This window comes from Schistocerca serialis, chromosome 2 (assembly GCF_023864345.2).
Source record: "Schistocerca serialis cubense isolate TAMUIC-IGC-003099 chromosome 2, iqSchSeri2.2, whole genome shotgun sequence".
Lineage (NCBI taxonomy): Eukaryota > Metazoa > Arthropoda > Insecta > Orthoptera > Acrididae > Schistocerca > Schistocerca serialis.
Window position 1 is genome coordinate 902,053,541 of NC_064639.1, and position 20,410 is coordinate 902,073,950.

The 20,410-nt window shown below is 38.5% G+C and overlaps 1 protein-coding gene across 1 annotated transcript in view; it reads right to left on the minus strand.

The window, feature by feature from the left end:
• Positions 1-20,410, minus strand: part of LOC126458245 (probable ubiquitin carboxyl-terminal hydrolase FAF-X) — a 314,613-nt gene that overhangs the window by 73,810 nt on the left and 220,393 nt on the right. The window contains exons 32-38 of the mRNA XM_050095144.1: positions 19,903-20,047; positions 17,728-17,845; positions 17,526-17,658; positions 8,166-8,344; positions 7,859-8,055; positions 7,541-7,668; positions 4,633-4,799 (exon numbers count right to left, since the gene is read on the minus strand). Of these exons, the coding sequence (XP_049951101.1) occupies positions 4,633-4,799; positions 7,541-7,668; positions 7,859-8,055; positions 8,166-8,344; positions 17,526-17,658; positions 17,728-17,845; positions 19,903-20,047 (1,067 nt within the window). The remainder of the gene's footprint in view (positions 1-4,632; positions 4,800-7,540; positions 7,669-7,858; positions 8,056-8,165; positions 8,345-17,525; positions 17,659-17,727; positions 17,846-19,902; positions 20,048-20,410) is intronic.

The window sequence follows — 20,410 nt, forward strand, 5'->3', positions numbered from 1 at the left end:
GTTGGATAATCACCCTGTGGCAAAATGCTATCATTTCGCAAACACATTTAGTGGTATAAGAATAAACTTCGATGATTCGGCAAGTCATTTAGACTGTCTTCATACTTGTGTCATGGGAATTTGTACATCCCATTTGTAAAGGGATAAATAATTATTACACATTTCTTACAGAAAAAATTATGACAGTAAGCTGCAGGTTACCATCATGGAAGCATACAGAGTCTGGAGAATTTTATTGCTTCTTGGTATATTCCCTGCTTATGCCAAGAACTAAGAAATTATAAGTGAATGAATATTGGTCAAACAGATTCGCTGCTACAAATGCCAATATTTTCACACTTTATGTCCAGAGACCAATATAAATTGAACCTGTGTTTATTGCACTTTAGTGACAATTTGGCAGTATCTCAAGACATTCTTGTGAAAATACAGCTCAATCTAGAGCAACAAAAGGGAAAAATTCCACGAAGCCATAACCCCTTTTGAAAATTTAGTAACTCATAGAAGTCTACAACTTTTCAAAGGAAGGCTGCAATTCAAGCAGTATAATCAAAGTAATGTAGACGTTTTGATATTAAAATCTTCATTCTTTGTGATGTAGAAAGTAAATACATTCTAAATTATATTGTCTACACTTGTGCCCCCATGACGGAAATAAAATCTGGAAATGCTGACTGGGGGTGGGGAATCACATGATATTTTTGTAAGTTTGTTATTTCCATGCCTCAACAAAGGTAATTCAATTTATTTAGACAAATGGTATTCAAACCATGAATAATTCCTATGGCTCCATGAGAAATGTACCAAAGCCACTGCAACAGTAAGCAAAAACAGGAAATATTTGCCATTGTTGCCTGAAAAAAGGAGAAAGACCAAGTCCTGTGGAACACTGTTGGCTCTAAAATGGATGAACAATAGAGAAGTCTGGATGCTTTAAATCATAAATGGACCATATTTTGTTGAAAATGAGAAGAAACGAGCCACAATACACAAACTGACTAGTGTTGTAAGCTAAAATAAGCCAGTGGGTGCGGTTGGTACGACAAACACGATGTTAAGGTCTGTATAGCGCATTTGGAAGTCAATGAAGAGATACAACAAGGTATTTTTCCATTTGACTGACTTGTATGTAGTGAATGTAATTTTTCAAATAAAAAGAAACAGAAAACGCCATTGGTGAAATTCCATTAAGGACTAATCTGCCAGTTGCTAGATAAATTCCATGGACAAACTTGTAAAATTGATATCACCTGGACTACAAAGCAAGAAACTCCATTTTAACAGAAAAACAGAGGAGGACATTATCCAGGATACCTTGGAGCAACAGAAAAAGAGGAGATTCCCCCAGAGAGACTGTGTAGTATGTGCTGCTAATTCACAGTGAAAAATGACATGGATAAGATGCAAAAAGTGTGATGTTGAATGGCGCCATGTTTTGAAAAATATTACATACTAAGGAAATATTATGTGGTTTCAGTAAGTAAGTACGTTTCAAAGAAGAAAAGTAAAAAGGATAAAAATAAAAAAGGGAAATTTTTTTAAGTTTTTGAACTCAGCCGGTGGCAGTCCAAAGCCTGCATCAAAAATAAGGATGGGAAACCAGAAACTAAACCACACTGAACATGACGAACGGAAAGAGAAAACTTATTGCAAATTGAATCATACCAAAATTTTCCTTGTTTAATTCTGCATCAAGTTATGAGACAATTTATTTTTAAAGTTCAATAATCAATAATTATTTATTTATTATTATTACAGTAAGAACTTTGAGTTTTGGGCATCTTCACTAGGAACTACTCACTTATAAAACTATGTATCTTGAAATGTATTTGCCTGATGTTAATAAAATTACAATGGGTTACAGGCAAATATATTGGTAGTGTGATTTTCAAGCTACAGAATTTTTCAAGGACAAATACAAAAGTTTTTATCATTTTTCCAATGTACTCTATTCTCAGCTCAGGATAAATGTATAATAAAGCTTGTGATAGTTTTGATGTTCTCTTTTGTGGTTATCAGAAACTGCTATGACATTGACCTTACAGTGTAATACTGATTTTATATAGCATATTAATGAAGAGTGGTTCTAAGCATGCTGGAGCCTATGATTAGCCGACAGTGCATTTTCCCTGCTGTACCCTGCAGCAGTTGTCAGCTGCGTCAGCTGGTGAGGTGCACAACATGTTTGCCCTGACAGCTGGCCAGGCAGGTAGGATGCTTGGCTCATGCAGCTGCACAAATGTTAACAGTACTGATTTGATTAACAGACCTGTTTTCATGGAAGCCTACATGGTTACTTGACTTTGAAAAGAAGAAGAAGAAGAAGAAGAAGAAGAAGAAGGAGTAGTAGTAGTAATAGTAAATGGACAATTAATTAATGAAAAAGAAAGACAAATATGAATTATGTTCTATGTATATAACAAATCCATGAAAAAAAAAAAAAAACTGAGTGTTATACTGGTTAATGTTTGAATTAGATCACTTAAGAAATACAAGTTGTACAACTTTGCTTCCACCATTTGCTGATAGGTGGCGAAAATGGTAAGTAGCAGTCTAAAGAAACAGATAGCAGACGTCAGGCAGTTAGCTTGGACCTTGGTCAACATAACCTCATTCAAACAATAGGTGATTTGTGCCTGCGTCATAAAGTTGTTCTTGATTGAAAATGTCAGTTTTCAAGCCTAATTCTCGTCATTGGCGGGAGGTGTTACTGTTTTGTTTCAATATGCGGAAAACAGCGGCTGAGTCCCATCGAATGTTCTCAAGTATGTATGGTAAGGACGCTATTAGTGAAAGAATGTGTCGCGAGTGGTTTCAACACTTCAAGAACAGTAATTTTAACGTCATAGACCGGCATAGTGGTGGAAGAGAGAATGTTTTCGAAGATTCAGAATGGGAGACATTGCTGAGTGAAGACTCATGTCAAACTGTGGGAGTGACACAGCAAGCCATTTCAAAATGTCTCAAGGCTGTGGGCATGATTCAGAAAGAAGGAACTTGGGTCCCATGTGAGCCAAAACCAAAAGACATTTAACGGCATTTGTGTGTTTCCAAATAGTTGATTCGGAGGCAAAAACAGAAGGGATTTCTGCATCGCATTGTGACCAGGGATGAAAAAATGTTCATTATGATAACCCTAAATGCAAAAAATCATGGGGATATCCCAGCCATGCTTCCACATCGACAGCTGAGACGAATATTCACGGCTCCAAGATCATGCTCTGCATTTGGTGGGACCAGCTCGGCGTTGTGTACTATGAGGTGTTAAAACCAAGTGAAACAATCAAAGGTGCTTGTTATTTAACACAATTAATGCATTTGAGCAGAGCATTAAAAGACAAACGGCCGCAACACAGCGAGAGGCACGATAAAGTGATTTTGCAGCAAGACAACGCTCGACACCATGTTGCAAAAGAGGTCAAATCGTACTTGGAAATGTTAAAATGGGAAGTCCTAGCCCACCCGCCATATTCTCCAGACATTGCACACCTTCTGACTATCGCCTGTTTACCTCAATGGCGCATGGCCTGGCTGACCAACACTTCCGATCTAATGAAGAAGTAACAAATTGGGTTGATTCAAGGATCGCTTCAAAATGGCTCTGAGCACCATGGGACTTAACATCTGTGGTCATCAGTCCACCTAGAACTACTTAAACCTAACTAACCTAAGGACATCACACACATCCATGCCCGAGGCAGGATTCGAACCTGCGACCGTAGCTGTCACGCGGTTCCAGACTGAAGCGCCTAGAACTGCACGGCCACACCGGCCGGCTGATCGCTTCAAAAGATGAACCATTTTTTCGACGTGGGATTCGTACACTGCCCAAAAGATGCGAGAAAGTAGTGAAGTAGTGGCCAGCAATTTGTTTCATTAAAGCCTCAAATGTTGGGGGTGGGGGGACAAAAAACAAAAACGGCGGAAGCAAAGTTGTACACCTTGTAGTAACATGCTTACTCATTTGTATGGGGTGGCATATGTGACTGTACAGAATTTTTGCTGAATTATATTTGGGATTTTTCCTTAAAAAGTCAGAGGTGTGACCTTTCTGTACTCTTGTCACCTGTAAATGAGGAAACATGTAGTTAATTTATATTACATAAGATGGTATGCATAATATGCACTTGGGTCTCATATTTTTACATATATGATGTCAGTGGAAATATATATTAGTACTGTGTTATTATTTGTTTGAGGTACTCTTTGGATGGTGTGCGGTCGTTCAAGTTCACCAGCAAATGTCCTTACATCACAAATGTGTCATGGAGCTCCCAACAATGCAAGGATTACTGAGGGGCAGCCTCAAGAGTAGACAATGATAAGCTTCATCAATAAGACATTATACAACAACACAACTGTGAAGACTTTTGAAAAACACTGGCCAATTATTTTAGTGTTCGGTAAAGTTTCCAAATTGAATACAGATAAATGAACATGTTCATGTAATAAATCTTCATGGTTATACAATCCTGTGGAAACTTATTTAAAAAGTACAGACAAATAGTAAATTACTGACATATTTAACCTAAATCTACATCGACATTATTTTATGATTCTGCCACCCAGAACCCTCTCAACCTGCAAAATTAGTTATTTCAGTTACAAAGATCTCTGTAAATCAATACCCACCTTCAAAAGTTGAGTCCTTTCTGGAATCCCTAACGATGCATACATGTGGAATAACGAGAAGTAATGTGGTAGGTGGCGTCCATGATCAGACACCTCCTTATGCAGAAGTAAGAGAACAGCGTGCAAGAGATGGTCACTGAGTGTGGCATGTGGATCCAGAAGTATACCTGGCAGTGGAACACAAGCATTAGTGCAACAGTCAAAATACGTAACAGCTGACTACCTTGCCACCTTGAAAAAATTATGCAAACAACAATTTCAGATGTTTGTGTTTCAGGGTTTCTCACTTCTGAGGGTGGTGTTGACATGGCCTTACATGTGACTGCAGTCAGGAATGCAATGGCGCTGAGGAATTATGGGTTATTTAATGACATGAACCTAGTTTCATTGCTGGTGCCCAAAATTATCTCTGGCACATATTTGCTTTTCTGCACTCATGTTGCTACTCTGTGAAATGTAAAACTTCCCATGTTCTTCAGCTCTGATGGATAAGACAGTTAAAAACCTTTCAGCAAATTGAGTACCAAATCTAAAGTCTTGAGAAACTGAAACCTACAACCCCACCCAAAAGTATGACTTTCTGTCATTTTAGTTTGATAAATTCCTTAATTACAATGGCCCAAATACTTTGAGCCTGCACAAAGACACAGATCATCTTGTGCCTTATTTCATGACTATACATCTGGCATTGCACAGCAACAGTCTATTTTCTTGACTGCTTCAGTCAGATGTGTGTTTCTGTTCTAGGATTGATCTAATAGCCTGTTCGACAAATGAAATGTCATTTTGATACAGAATGTGGGTACTCATGCTGTCCTCAGTTTCAGAGACTACAAGGCATCTCTTGTAGGTTTGTTGGTGAGAATGAAATCCACTGGATGTCAATGTTCAATCTTCGAAATAATGTGCTCAAAATTGTAAACCCAACCCAAACCAACATCACCAATCAACCATGCTTTGGGGTGTGGGGGGAGGGGTGTTCAAAGTTTGCAAGTGAGAAAATGAAAATGAGAATGCTAGGTATTAAGAACAAAGAAAGATAAGGAATTTTACTCTAAAGAATGACAGAAGCAGTAAATTCATTTGGTTTGTTAGACTGCTATTTTGATTTATGCAAATTATATCCATTATTTTCTTCTTGTGCATGTTCACATGTAGAGCAACACTGCTTGCAACATGTAAAGGAATGGTTGAAATCTTAGACCAACATACACAGCCACATTCTGGTACAGAGGGATTCTTTCATTCTGAATATTGTACTGGATTCTGCTTTCTGAATCTTGACTATTAGGAAATTGGAAATATGCTGTGGAGTATGATCCAGGAAAAGGTCATAGGCTGTACCCTGACAGATTTGAGTGACTCCTCTTTCCCATATTTATTATTTACTTCTTCGTTTTTCTTCCTTTTCCTGCTGCAGTAGAGTAGGAACTCTGAATTCAACTTCTAGTGCTCTCAAATTAGTCAAGACTCCCGATTCTGATTAATGTAGTTGCCTTTATAATTTTATTTTTGTTTGATGTTATCTTAAGTTATTAAGCAGGATAGCTCAGTTGTTAACACTGGACCCCAATTGGGGAGCAGAAAGTCTAAACTTTCCATATGATTATCCTGAAACAACTTTTGTGTTCTCCCACCATATTTTACATATAACATTATCATCACTGGTAAGTTGTTGAAAATAGCTGTAGAAGAGCCCACAAGTATATCCTAAATCCCAGAGGTAAAGAGCAGATTCCACAACAACACAAAAATGGACAGAAAGGCAATTTAGTTTCCTGTTAGCACACAGGTCATTACTGCGACAAGAAACTACCTCAGAATGAAGAAGGAATTTGCTATGGTTTTATTGGAGCAATTATCTGAACATTTACATTGAGTAATTTAGGGAAACAGGCAGCCTATTTTAGGATGATCAGATGGAAAATTTAAATTTTCTCCCGCTATGAGTCTGGTATTAACAATTAATAATCTTTTACAATACAATGACAAGTAAAACAAAATTATCAAGGCAAGCACATTCACAAAAAACAGAAATCTTGAGTATTCCGAGAGCACAACAGTAATAAATATGGAGCTTCTGTCATTGCTATGCAGATGAGGGACGAACTAAATGAGATATATAGAAGGTGCAGAGTTACTCCAATCCAATAGTCATCTTATTTCTTGTTCCCTACATAGCCTACGACATTCATCTGCCTCTCGCTCCACTGCGTATAATTTCTGACAATATAATACTCAAGTTTCAGAAATCATAAGCCAGTATAATAATCACTGCGTGTGTGTGTGTGTGCGTGTGTGTGTGTCTCATCTATTTTTGACGAAGGCCTTACTGGCCAAAAGCTTTATATGTGACAGTCTTTTTGTTGCATTGTTGCGCCTATCTGTGACTCACCATCTCCGCTATATTGTGAGTGGGAACTTTCCTTTTCACAATATTGTTACATTCCATCACGGATTTTCCATTGTTTGATTTCAATCATTCTTTTACCTATCACCAGCAGTGTAGCAGCACCTAAAGGTGCAAAACCCACCTGAGCAACCTCATGGTTGGGGTCAAAGCTTCAACAGCTTTTAATGACCTTATTGAACTCAAATTTTCTTCATCTCTTTTTCAAAGCTTATTACCCTAATATGCCTCTTCTGCCCATTTATGAAAACACAAAATACTTTGGTTTACGGGATTTTACAACACAAAAATTTTTCGGCACGGTATAATTAATCCCTTTTCGAGCCACTTTCAGCTGTAATACAGATAAAGCTGAGCACTATAACTTCTTTAGAGTTGTGAAGTGAGAAATGAACACACATTTCTACTGCACTTACAAACTCATGAATTTCTCCTCTTACCATCATTATCACAGCACACTTTAACACAATTTTATTATCTATTTTTAGGCACACTTACTTGGAGCGTCAAGCATTGGTGGGGCACATGGGCCATCTTGAAGCGAAAAGTGTGCCAAGAAAACTATTATTTTCATAAAGGCTGATCTTACTTCAGTGCTTGGACAACTAAGTAAATATTCACAAAACCTGAAACAATGTTACAGAGCTGTAATGTAATTTCACAAAATTAAAAGTAAATCAACAAAGATATCTGCTGCACTTACATAGCAATTAAGCCTAATGCACAAAAATAGTCAACATATGAGGGCAACACAAATTCAGTATATTGCGCATGTACTTAGAGGAAGCCTAATACTTTCAACTGATGCTGTCTTACCTATGAGGGTGCTGGAAAAGCACATTATGTGCAAACCACCAACGAACATGCTTCGATGCCTGAAGATGATGGCACAGAACTTCATACCACTCTGACGCTGGGCCACGCAGAGTTTTTTTTGTGTGGAACCCCGTGTGAAAAAGAAACCTAGATGCCAATTGCACACTCAACATGGCTAATTCTTCACCTTCTGGGCTCTAAAAAAATGCAAACTAACATTTACAAACATAACAGAGCCTTAAATGGTCTTTTTAAATTTTCTTTGTAAGCATGTCAATAAACTGTGACAAACAACTTCTGCACTTACCAGTTTATCTGTATTATGTTGTCGGTTCAGGGGGGTACTGTTACAAGACACTAATTTTCTAATAAACTGAAAATATTCTGCTGAAAACTGGTTACGATTATGCATGAACTTAATGTTTTGCTTCCTTACACTTCTTTCAATTGCTGGGGGCATTTTCAGGATACCATGTTTGGAATCTGCTGAAATGATAACAACATACAAATTACTGTGTGGCAAGTTCAGCAATACAAGGGAATTAAGTAAAGCAAGCACAAATAATTAGATTAATCTATTAATCCAAATAATAAAAGGGGCAAATGAAAAACTATGGAAACAGGAAAGGGGATGTTAGTAATTATGGGCAAGAGTTCAGATGACACGTCAGTACTAAGCAAAAAAGGGAAAGTTGAAAGATGGAAGGAATATTTAGAATGGCTATACAAGGCAAATCAACTTGAAGGCAATATTATTGAAAGTGAGGCAGAGCAGATGAAGATGAGATGAGTGATGCGATACTGCACGAAAAATTTTACAGACCTCTGAAAGACCTCTGTCTAAACAAGGCCACTGGAGTTTCCCTTGGAATAAGTTATGTCCTTGGGAGAGCCAACCCTGACAAAGCTATACCACCTGGAGTGGAAGAGGTATGAGAGAAGTGAAATACCCTCATACTCTAAGAAGACAATAATTCCAATCCCAATGAAGCCAAGTTCTGACAGGTGTAAATATCACCTAACAATCAATTTAATAAGCCACAATCGCAAAATACTGACATGAATTATTTAGAGACAAATGGAAACACAAGTGGGGGCTGACCTCATAGAGGACCAGTTCGAGTTTTGGAGAAATGTAGGAACACGTGAGGCAATACTAATACTTCTACTCATCTCTGAAGATAAAATGAAGAAAGATAAACCTTGGAGATTTAGAGACACCTCTTAAGAATATTGACTGACATACACTCTCTGAAATTCTGAAGGTAGCATGGAAAAAATATAGGGAGCAAATAGTTATCTATAACTTGTACGGAGACCGGATTGCAGTTATAAGAGTCAAAGAACATGAATGTAAATCCATGGCTGCGAATGGAGTGAGACATGGTTGTAGGATTCACCGTTGTTTTACAATCTCTGTTTGTTGAGTAAGCTGCGGAGGAAACCAAGGAGAAATTTGGAAGGAAATTAAGTTTCAAGAAGAAACAAAAATTTTGAGATCTGCTGATGACACACTAAGTCTATCAGAGGTGGAATATACTTGCAAGATCAGTGATGAGGTTACAAGATGCACAACAACACAAATAAATCCAGGGTAATGGTTTGTAATCTACATTAGTCAGGCGATACTGAGGCAATTATTTAAGGAAATGCGACACTAAATGTAGTACATGAGTTTTGCTATTTGAGCAGTAAAATAACTAATGATGGCCCATGTAAGGAGGATATAAAATGCATATGTGCATTTCTGAAAAAGAGAAATCTGTAACACTGGATATAAATCTTGCAGATAGAAACTCTTTTCTGAAAGATTTGTCTGGAGTGTAGCATTGTATGGAAGTGAAATAGGGATAATAAACAGTCCACATAAGAAGAGAACACACTAAATAGTTTTACGAGTGCACGGAATATTAGATGGGTACATCAAATAACTAATGATGATGTACTGAACAGAACTGAGGAAAAAAACTGCACAACATGACTAAAGGAAATCTCTAAAGGAAAGCTGACAAGACACATCATGAGACACCAAAGATTGTATATGTGGTAATGGAGGATGGCATGGAGATGATCTCCTTTTTAGTCTGTAAAAATTTATCAAAAGGTGTATCTTTCTAACGTTTCCTTAAGGCCATGTACACACTTAGGTAACAAGGTATGAGAGGTAGTAAAGAGAGAAAAATGAAGCAAGCAGTAATATTATGATGACCCGCTTCTTTTCACTGAGAGATTTCTTACCACCATGTCTGAACTTCTCAGTCTCTGTAATGCTCAATGTAGATTACCACTACTGCTCTTTCAAAGCACCTCAACCTTCTCACTATTTTGAAATTGCCATTTTACATGCCTTAAAACTACATAATATCGAATTTACTGGGGCTGCTGTTCTCTTCATTTCTGGTAATTAAGTTAATTTATAAGCTAACATGCTTTAAATGCTGTAACCAATCTTCTAAAAAACTGCTCACAGGAGGGTCTAGGTCACGTCAAATGCGTTCGTCCTAATTTGGGTTTAACCACGCTGGATTTTTCAAAGACCTGCTTTTGATTATTAGTTGCCTCACATAGTAAAATTTCTTTATGATTCACAAGCTACTGACCACATAATGAACAGGATCTTAACCAGCTGTAGCATTTCACCACCTCTGTAACCTTCCAGGAATTCCTCACCTTCAAACTCACATCACCTTTCTTCCTAACAACTTTCTAACACCTCTGCTCACAAACCTTATCACTACAATCACATCTCTGAAATTCAAAATGACCTTTGACAAACCCAACTTCACTGATCGTTACATTATGCTGTTCCAATGCTGCTCCATGGGGCACTGGTGCCCATGAGTGCCTGTCAGCTGACAGGCAGTGTGGGCTGTCCACCAAGTAGTTCTATCGCATTGCATTCAGTGCATGTGCAACCCATTTGGCCACCCCTGCAAGGGGAGCTCTGCCACAGCAGTACAGTTCGGTGGGCTATGATTGGTAGGTCACCTTTTTGCTCACCCCTGTCCTCCTCGTCCTGCGGGTGCCAGGCTGTCCGGAGGTGGGCACTCAGATTGGAAGATTTGACTTACATCAGTCTCGAGCTTATATAATATAAAAAGTACTTTATATTATTACACATTTAGAGCTATTTATAAGGAGTAGAAATTGACAAGCAGTTATGACATACCACAGAAAGATCCTCTGACTTAGTAGAGCAACATCTATAACTCTGTGCTGTCTGTACCTAAACCATTAGATACTTTTGCCAACATCTTCCCAGAACTCCTGTCCTGCTACCACTAGACTTTTCACTTGTCAGTATTAATTCCATGTTCCTGTACACCACATAGCTCTGCTACCAAAGAACAACTTTACCAGCATCTCACTGCTGTTAATTTCAGGTTTTAACCAGATTTCTGTACATTATATTATGTGAGCTCCATGGCTTTTTATGAGTGCTTCAAACTGTGACACTTATTTAAAGGACGACTTAGAACATATAGTTCAGATGTAGCAATGGCTCAACAACTGTGGTTAAAGCTCAATAGTGATACACTTTGATCTGAATGCGCACATTCACAGTAAAGTTATAGAAGACTGCGAAGACACATCCAGGTTTAACTGTACCATTAATATAATGTCTATTTATTCTGTATTCTCTCTGTCCAGCCTCACAGAAGCTAACTGTTTCCAATATAGGTTCAAAATTATATGTAGGTCTTTATCATCTAAACCATTGCTTCTTAAAATGTCAACTATCTTCTGGTGTTTTACTCTGTCGAAAGCATCCTGATAATAAAACAGGCATAAATGGCAAAATTCACATCTCTGCACCTTTGACACAGTACCTGGATACTAAATAATGCTTCACACATGCCAAATGCATTTCTGAAACCAAACTGTGTAGAAGAAATTTGTTCTTCACAGATCTTGTTGATTCTTTGGTGAATGACCCTCAGAAATATCTTTAGCAGGTGACTCATGAGGCTGATGGTCCTGTATTCATCACAAGCCTTAGCTCCGGGCTTTTTGGGCAATGCAATAAATTAAGATTTAAGCCATTCCCATGGAATATTACCAGAGTTGTAGATGTCATTGAATATTGCAGTCAACCATTTTAAATTATCCTCACAGAGCAGCTTGAGAATCTCGGCATTCAGATTGTCAGGACCAGGTGATTTACGATCTTTCATTCCATTTATTGCAGCTTGTACTTCTTCAGCAGAATTCTAGGTCCTGTTTTGCAATATATTTGAGGAAGTTCTGGCTAGTTGTCATAAAAGAGTTGTTCTACGTATGTTTTCCATGGTTCTTTAAGCTCATCGTGTCCAACTATTACTTTTCCTTCATTATTCACCAACCTGTTTCCTGTCCCTTTTCTGTAATTTCCTGTCACTTCCCTGACTTATTTATGAATATTGAAACTATCATGCTTAAATTGTAATTTAAATGATTAATGGAAAATCTCATATAAGATGTGAAACAAATACTAACAAAGAGATAGAGGGGCTGGCCAGTACTTACCTCAGCTCAGTACAGCCGATAGATACACACAAAACAGAACTGAAAATTTACATTCCTAGCTTTCGGAACTTTGTTCCTTCATCAGGGAGGAGAGAGGGGGAAAAAAGGGAAGAAGGGAAAGTGGATTCAGTTACTCACAACCCAGGTTATGAAGCAACAGGGAAAGGTAAACAGGGAGGGTAGCAAGGATGGAAGCATGGTTGTCAGAGGGAAGCCAAAGATATTCTACTGTAAGTTCTGTGCCAGCTTCAAACCAAAGAGGATGCATACAGAAGTAAAGAGGTATATAGTATAAAGATAAACACAACTATGTAGGATAAAAAGATGCGTGAATGGCTAAAGAGGAAAGGGAAAGAGGAGAAGACTGAAGAGTGAATGGGAGTGAGGTTGTTTAACGTAGGTTCAGTCCAGGGGGATGGCGGGATGAAAGGATGTGTTGGAGTGCAAGTTCCCATCTCCGCAGTTCAGAGGGACTGGTGTTGGGTGGGAGAAGCCAAATGGCACATACGGTGTAGCAGGTTCCTAGGTCCCTAGAGTTATGCTGGAGGGCATGCTCCGCTACTGGGTATTGGGCATCTCCTAGGCGGACAGTTTGTCTGTGTCCATTCATGCGCTCAGCCAGTTTGGTTGTTGTCATGCCGATGTAAAAGGCTGTGCAGTGCAGGCATGTCAGTTGATAAATGACATGTGTAGTTTCACACGTAGCCCTGCCTTGAATTGTGTATGTTTTACCAGTAGCGGGGCTGGAGTAGGTGGTTGTGGGGGGATGCATGGGGCAGGTTTTGCAGCGGGGTCGGTTACAGGGGTAGGAACCGCTACCCTCCCTGTTTACCTTTCCCTGTTGCTTCATAACCTGGGTTGTGAGTAACTGAATCCACTTTCCCTTCTTCCCTTTTTTCCCCTCTCTCCTCCCTGATGAAGGAACAAAGTTCCGAAAGCTAGGAATGTAAATTTTCAGTTCTGTTTTGTGTGTATCTATCGGCTGTACTGAGCTGAGGTAAGTACTGGCCAGCCCCTCTATCTCTTTGTTAAATTGTAATTTCTCTATTTCACTGCACTGGTCCTTTATTTCTCTTTCCTTAACTTCTCGTATCAGTCCTGATCTCCTTGATATTCTTGTATTCATCAGGATTACTTTTCACTTTCCTTCTCCTGTCCATCATTTTAAGCATCTCTTCAGTCATCCATGACTTCTTTTTGGTGACATTGGATTTCAGATGATGTTCTTTAACTGATTCCACTATAGAGTTTATCTTTTTACTTTTCTCTTCGGTGCACAAGTTACCTGACAAAGACTTTAGTTCATTATGAAGATGGACTCCTGCATTTTTCTCTTACGGAAGATTCTTTCAGTTTGCGGATATCATACACTTTGACTTTTTTCTTGTGAACTCTCTTCATTCTGATTTTAAAGACAACAACCAGGGGAACGTTGTCCGAGTTTATGTCGGCGCCTGGATAGGTTTTCATAGAGAGACAGCTGTCTCTATATCTTTGAGTTATCAAGACATAGTCAACCTGATTCCAGGTAATATTTTCATCTGAATCTCTTGGGGGATTTCCAGGTGTAGAGACTTCAGGGTGGCAGTGTGAAGAATGTGTTAGTTATTACAAATCTCCACTCTCCTGCAAATGCACTGAGTAGTTCGCCTCTCTCATTCCTTTCACCAAGTCCATAGTGACCCATATGTCGCCCTCGAATCCCCTTCCTATTTTGGCATTAAAATCTCCCATAATAATTGTAAGATCTTTCTTTGGTAGTTGTTGCAAAACACCTGGGATTTGGGAATAAAGTTCTGCAACTTCTTCACCACTACGGACTGTTGTTGGAGCATAGACCTGAATAATGTTCAGTTGTGCGGGTAGAGCACATGTTTGGAGTGGCATCACTCTCTCTGAAACAGGTACACAATTAGTGACACATTCTGCAATTGCTTTAGATACTATAAATCATACTCCAGATGTATACTGTCCATTAGATGTTCCCGAGTAGTAAATTCTGTGTTCATTGATGTTACAAGAACCTGAACCTGGACATTGCATTTCATTAATGCCCATGATCTTAATGCTCATTCTTTCCATTTCTTGGATTGCAGTGTTGATTTTTCCAGCCTGAGCCATCGTCTTCACATTCCATGTGCTTATCTTTATGCTATCTTTCAATGATAATCTCTTCTTTGTGACAGCGTTGCTCGAAACTGTTACCCCCGGAGATCCAATTGGGGGACTTGAAACTCCGGAAAATTTGGTTTTGAACACAGCCATGATGTGCAACTAGAGAAATCCATAGGTTCTTTAATGTGGTGGTTTCTCATTGCCTACCACATTCTGATGCTGTTGACCAATCTGGTTCTTTCGCCTTCAGGGACGATTTCTCATCCCAAGGACAACAGAGTGCCCTACCCTCCAAGGAAGCCATTGGCACTTGATAGAAGGGGAGCACTTATACCGGTGGTCACTCGGTTTCCGACACAGTTTAACATCATGCCCAGGACCATGAAAGTTGGTAATAATATTTATTGGCTTTTTAAGTATGTCCATGGCTCTCCCATCTCTTGAGCTGCAGGTGAGTGATTTCCTACAAGGTGTGTGAAAACAGTAATGAGACATTTTTTTATCTACAATTTTTTTTCCAAACAACAATATTTTTCCCTTCAAAGTAGTTTCCTTTGGTAGCTATACACCTGCAGAGTCATTGTTCCCAGACTTGCTAGCAGTGCTGATGGGCTTCAACTGGCAAGATCTTTAACAAGTCAGTCACAGTTTTCCAAAGTCCCAAAATGACATCCTTTTCAGATATTTTTCAATTGCAGGAAAAGAAAAAAGTGACAGGACTCAGATCAGGTGAATAGGGGTGCTGCAGGACAACAGGAATGCCTTTTGAGTTCAAAAATTCCGAGATGGAAGTGGCCGTGTGACATGGAGCACCGTCCTGACGCAGTATCTACTTGTTTGGAACATCTGGTCTCACTTGATTCACCATCTTCTGAGGCATTCAAGGACATTTTGTAAAACACTCGGTTGACAGTTTGTCCTGGAGAAACAAATTCTTTATGCATGATACTCCTACTGTAAAAAAACCAAATCAGCATTGTTTTGATCTTTCATTTTCTCATTTGAGCTTTTTTTAGTCAAGGAGACGTCTTAGTATGTCATGCCTCACTTTGCCGCCTTTTCTCAGGATCTTACTCAAAAATCCAGGATTCATCACTTGTGATTGTACAATTGAACCATTTGTGGTCATTGGCAATCCCTTCAAAAGGATGAACACATTTTTCTTCAATTGTCCCTTTGCTCAGTTGTGAGGTTTCTTGGCAGCATTCTGTCACAAACCTTTTGCCTGCGTAAATCTTCAATCAAAATTTGATGTTCAGTGAAAGTGTTTAACAGATTACCCATCATCTTCACTGTTATCTTCAACATGTTTCCAGACATCCAAAAATGAATTGTGGCAGTGAAAAACTTGTGCTCTTGATAATGAATGTTACCCACAGATGTATTACAACTTTTCAAAGGTCACACTCACGGACTTCCCATGTTTAACACAAAACCTGATTGCATAACACTGCTCTGAATTCCGCTGTTCCATTTTTGTAACACACAACACACTATCAAAACACATGTCATGGCCATATGGAACTGAAAATTGGACTGAGCATCTGGAAGGGCTGAACACATTGATCTACACAAGTAGAAATACACTTTATGGTCCATTTCAACATCATGCAAATTACATTGCAACTTTTTTAAATTTATACATTGAATCATTATATAATATAACAACAACAATAATTTAGATGTGAATTTTGCTGAAAATAGATGTTAATTTTGCCCAATGTAGATGCTAAATTTGTCAAAAATAGACATTACTTTTTCAGTCTCTATTCATTAGTACACTTTACAGAAGTTACCATCTGCAGTTGTTTCAAGAAAATCCAAATAATTCCAGATCAGAGCACTTTGAAAAATTGAGTTTAATTTGCTGAGTTACGAGAAGCTGCTTCAAACAACATAATCCAAATTACTCTCACAGTGGAGCAACATGTCACATAATGAACACTATTATACAGAGTTTTCTTCAACACAGCTGTACATTTAATTTAAAAACAATAGTGTGATAAATGCAACAAGGAAGGCAAAGCAAGTCATAGCTGATACACAGGAATGTAGCAATCTGTGGCACAGAACTGGAACATTCAAATAATAATGCAATCACAGGTAAAGTTGTCATCAATATGAAGGATGGTTTGAACACCAGAGTGCTTTACTAGGCACAATCATATTGGAAGTGGTGGTATGCTCTTGCATTCCTTTGACCATTACAGGGAGGACCTAGAGTTTAATGTGGACTCTGAACCAGTTGCAACTCAGCGCGTTACATGTTACACTTCATTGTCAGGGATGAAGGAAGTGGTAAGTGATAGATAAAAAATGTAGAATCCCCTGAGAAATTGGCCCTGGATGTTGAATTTGCAGTCTGACATTTTACTGTTGAGCTAACACAAGTTCATTGAATGACTTACTCTTTAGATCTAGTTCTGACAATTGTACAAATTTCACACACAAAAAAATTTTGCTCACTTGTTTGTGAAATGTGGAACAGAATTATAAGCAATGACAAAGAACACACAAGATCTGCTTTTCAATTTAAATGAAACTTCCAATGTACAGCAAAACTGTACTTACCATTATAAATGAAATAACAAACAAGGAAGAAAAATAACACCCCCCACCCCAGCACACACGGCACAAATATTAGCAAGTGGATGCCTAGGTAGATGGTTGTTGAGGAAGAATAAAAAGTATTGTGAGGAATGAGGAGCAGTGAAGACTTGTTGCTCCTATCTCCTCCTAGTCCCAGCACATATTCCTCACCCAATTATCACATTCTGTAATTTACTCTTTCACAACTACCTGGCAGGTAACTGTTCACAAATAGAAAGTGTGTTTTTTGGCAAGTGTATTTGCTGGTGCAAGTTAGTTGTTGCCTTTGTTCACAACAGTACTTAAGTTTGTTTAATAGTGAGTCTGTGCTAACTTCTCAACTTATTTTGTGTTTGACACAACTACTTCTATTTCACTTGGGTGAAGAATTAAAAGTTATCAAATTTCTTTCAAGTCCTGGTGTGCAAACACCAATAACTGAATATTTGAATCTTACATAATGATAGTTCATTGAAGCTCTTCACAAGAAGGTTCTCTTCCACATCCAGACGTGTGTAGAACAACATATAGGCATTCCACCAGCGCTTCTGTCTCCTGTAGCTCATTCTCTTCAACATGTGGTCAAACACCTAAAACAGATTGTCTCAGTAAGAAACCGCGTCACAGTAAAACATTATTACTAACAAAAAAATAATTACCTCTCCCATATAATCACCACCAAAGCACTGTGTCTTCATTTCTTCATCATCATCCATTTTACACTCGCTCACTTCACCATCATCAAATTTGTACCACTTCGAAGTACCATCATTTTGCCTGAAATTTATTTGATATACGATCATTAAAATGTATGTGCATACATTTGCAAAGTTCCTCAAGATCAGCAGGAAACAAGGGGGAGGAGGAAGCAATCATCCTGAATTTACAACTACACATTAAATGACAATGTTCACAGCGTAAAGTGCTTTAAGACAGGATTGTTATCAAATATTGGCTTTATACCTAGGCTGGGGGGGGGGGAAAAAAAAAAAAAAAAAAAAAATAAATAAATAAAAAAAAAAAAAAAAATAAAATAATAATATTATTGTTGTTCCTGATCCGTAAATAATTTAAACGTCTGAAGATTCAGTGAACATAAAATGGATGTACTCTCAAAATAATGGATTTTAAGGCATAATTTCTTGGTTGTAGTGCGTCAAGAAGGGGCGACATTTGTTGGTGCTTTACCCTACAAACATTAAAGGCACAGATGATATAGTTTTGATTTCATGGGCTGGGAGTGCTGATGTCACATCATGTCATGTGACAAGGTGGCCCATGACTTTAAATAAGAATGAGTCAGGCGCATGGATCAAAGAAATTTGCCCACACCTGCTGTACAAAGAGTGGCTATTATAATAATCTCTACATACAGCGCCAAAGAAACTGGTATAGGCATGCATATTCAAATACATAGAGATGTGAACAGGCAGAATACAGCACTGCGGTCGGAAACACCAATTGTTAGATCAGTTACTGCTGCTAAAATAGCAGGTTATCCAAGATTTAAGCGGGTTTGAACGCTGTGTTATAGTTGGCGCACAAGCAATGAGACACAGTATCTCTGAGGAAGTGATGAAGTGGGGATTTTCCCATATGACCATCTCACGAGAGTACCCTGAATATCAGTAATCCAGTAAAACACCAAATATCCGACATGGCTGCAGCCGGAAAAAGATCCTGCAACAAAGGGACCAATGACGACTGAAGAGAATTGTTCAACATGATAGAAGTGCAACTCTTTCACAAATAGCTGAAGATTTCAATGCTGGGCCATCAACAAGTGTCAGTGTGCAAAGCATTCAATGAAACACCATTGATATTGGCTTTTGGAGCCGAAGGCCCACTCATGTGCTCTTGATGACTGCATGACACAAAGATTTATGGCTTGCCTGGGCCCGTCTTCTCCGACACTGGATTTTTGATGACTGGAAGCACATTGCCTGGGCAGACAAGTCTCGTTTCAAATTGTATCAGGTGGATGGATGTGGGTATTGAGAACCTCATGAATCCACGGACCCTGCATGTCAGCAGGGGACTGTTCAAGCTGGTGGGGGCTCTGTAATGGTGTGGGACATGTACAGTTGGAGTGATATGGGACTCCTGATATGTCTAGATACAACTGTGACTGGTGACACACATAAGCATCCTGTCTGATCACCCCCATCCATTCATGTCAATTGTGCATTCCGAAGGACTTGCGCAATTCCAGCAGGACAATACGACACCCCAATCATCCAGAATTGCTACATGGTAGCTCCAGGAACACTCTTCTAAGTTTATACACTTCTGCTGGCCTTCAAACTCCCCAGACATGAACATTATTGAGTATATCTGGGATGCCTTGCAACGTGCTGTTGGGAAGAGATCTCCACCTCCTTGCACTCTTAATGTATTTATGGGCACCCCTGCAGGAATCACGGAGTCAGTTCCCTCCAGCACTACTTCAGACATTAGTCAGGTCTATGCCACATCATGTTGCAGCACTTCTGCATGCTCGTGGGGGTCCTACAGGATATTAGGCAGATGTACCAGTTTCTTTGGCTCTTCAGTATATATGTGGTATTGTGCTTTTCTCACAAAGCAACAGCTTTCTATTCTAATGGAACTGATTACTGCTACCAAGTATTTTAGATTTTCTTTCTGGATTGCCAGTATTACTATGATTTTCATGTCTACCCTAAACATCCTGCATTTGTGTAAACATCACCACTTATAAACATTTAAGTTATTTTTTCAGCACTAGCAACACAAAGTCATTAAACCTGTATTAGGATTTAAGCTTTTCATAAAATTAATCAACCCCTAAAAGAGAAATTGCAAATTAAACCTACTTGTGCAAGATGTAGGAGTAGTAATGTCCGCCACTGGCTTGACCACTGTGAACAACAATTCCTGATAACTGATATTTTGTACACAAGTCCTTTGAAATTTCTTCATAGTCAATCATCTCACCTTCCAATTTTGCAAGGCCTGAAACTAAGAATATTTAAATAAATATAATGACTTCAAAACATTTAATTTTTAAATACTTTATAAAAATTCAATATACTGTATTACCCTCATAAGAAAAAGCAAAGCTGTTTTTGCAGGGTTTCCTTTAAGAGAGTGAGATATGCATGTGAGCAGTAGTAATAATAATATTTAAAAAATAATAATTTAACAGAGTATGACACGACCTTAAAACAGTGACTGATTACAAATACTTTGAAAAATCAGGCACTGAACAGAGAATGGTATAAAAAATAAAAACTGGAAAATCTATTATTCTGCATGCCAATCACCTGTTGGTAATGTACGCATTTGGAAATAAATTCTGGACAAAGTTTCAGCTCTTCAAAC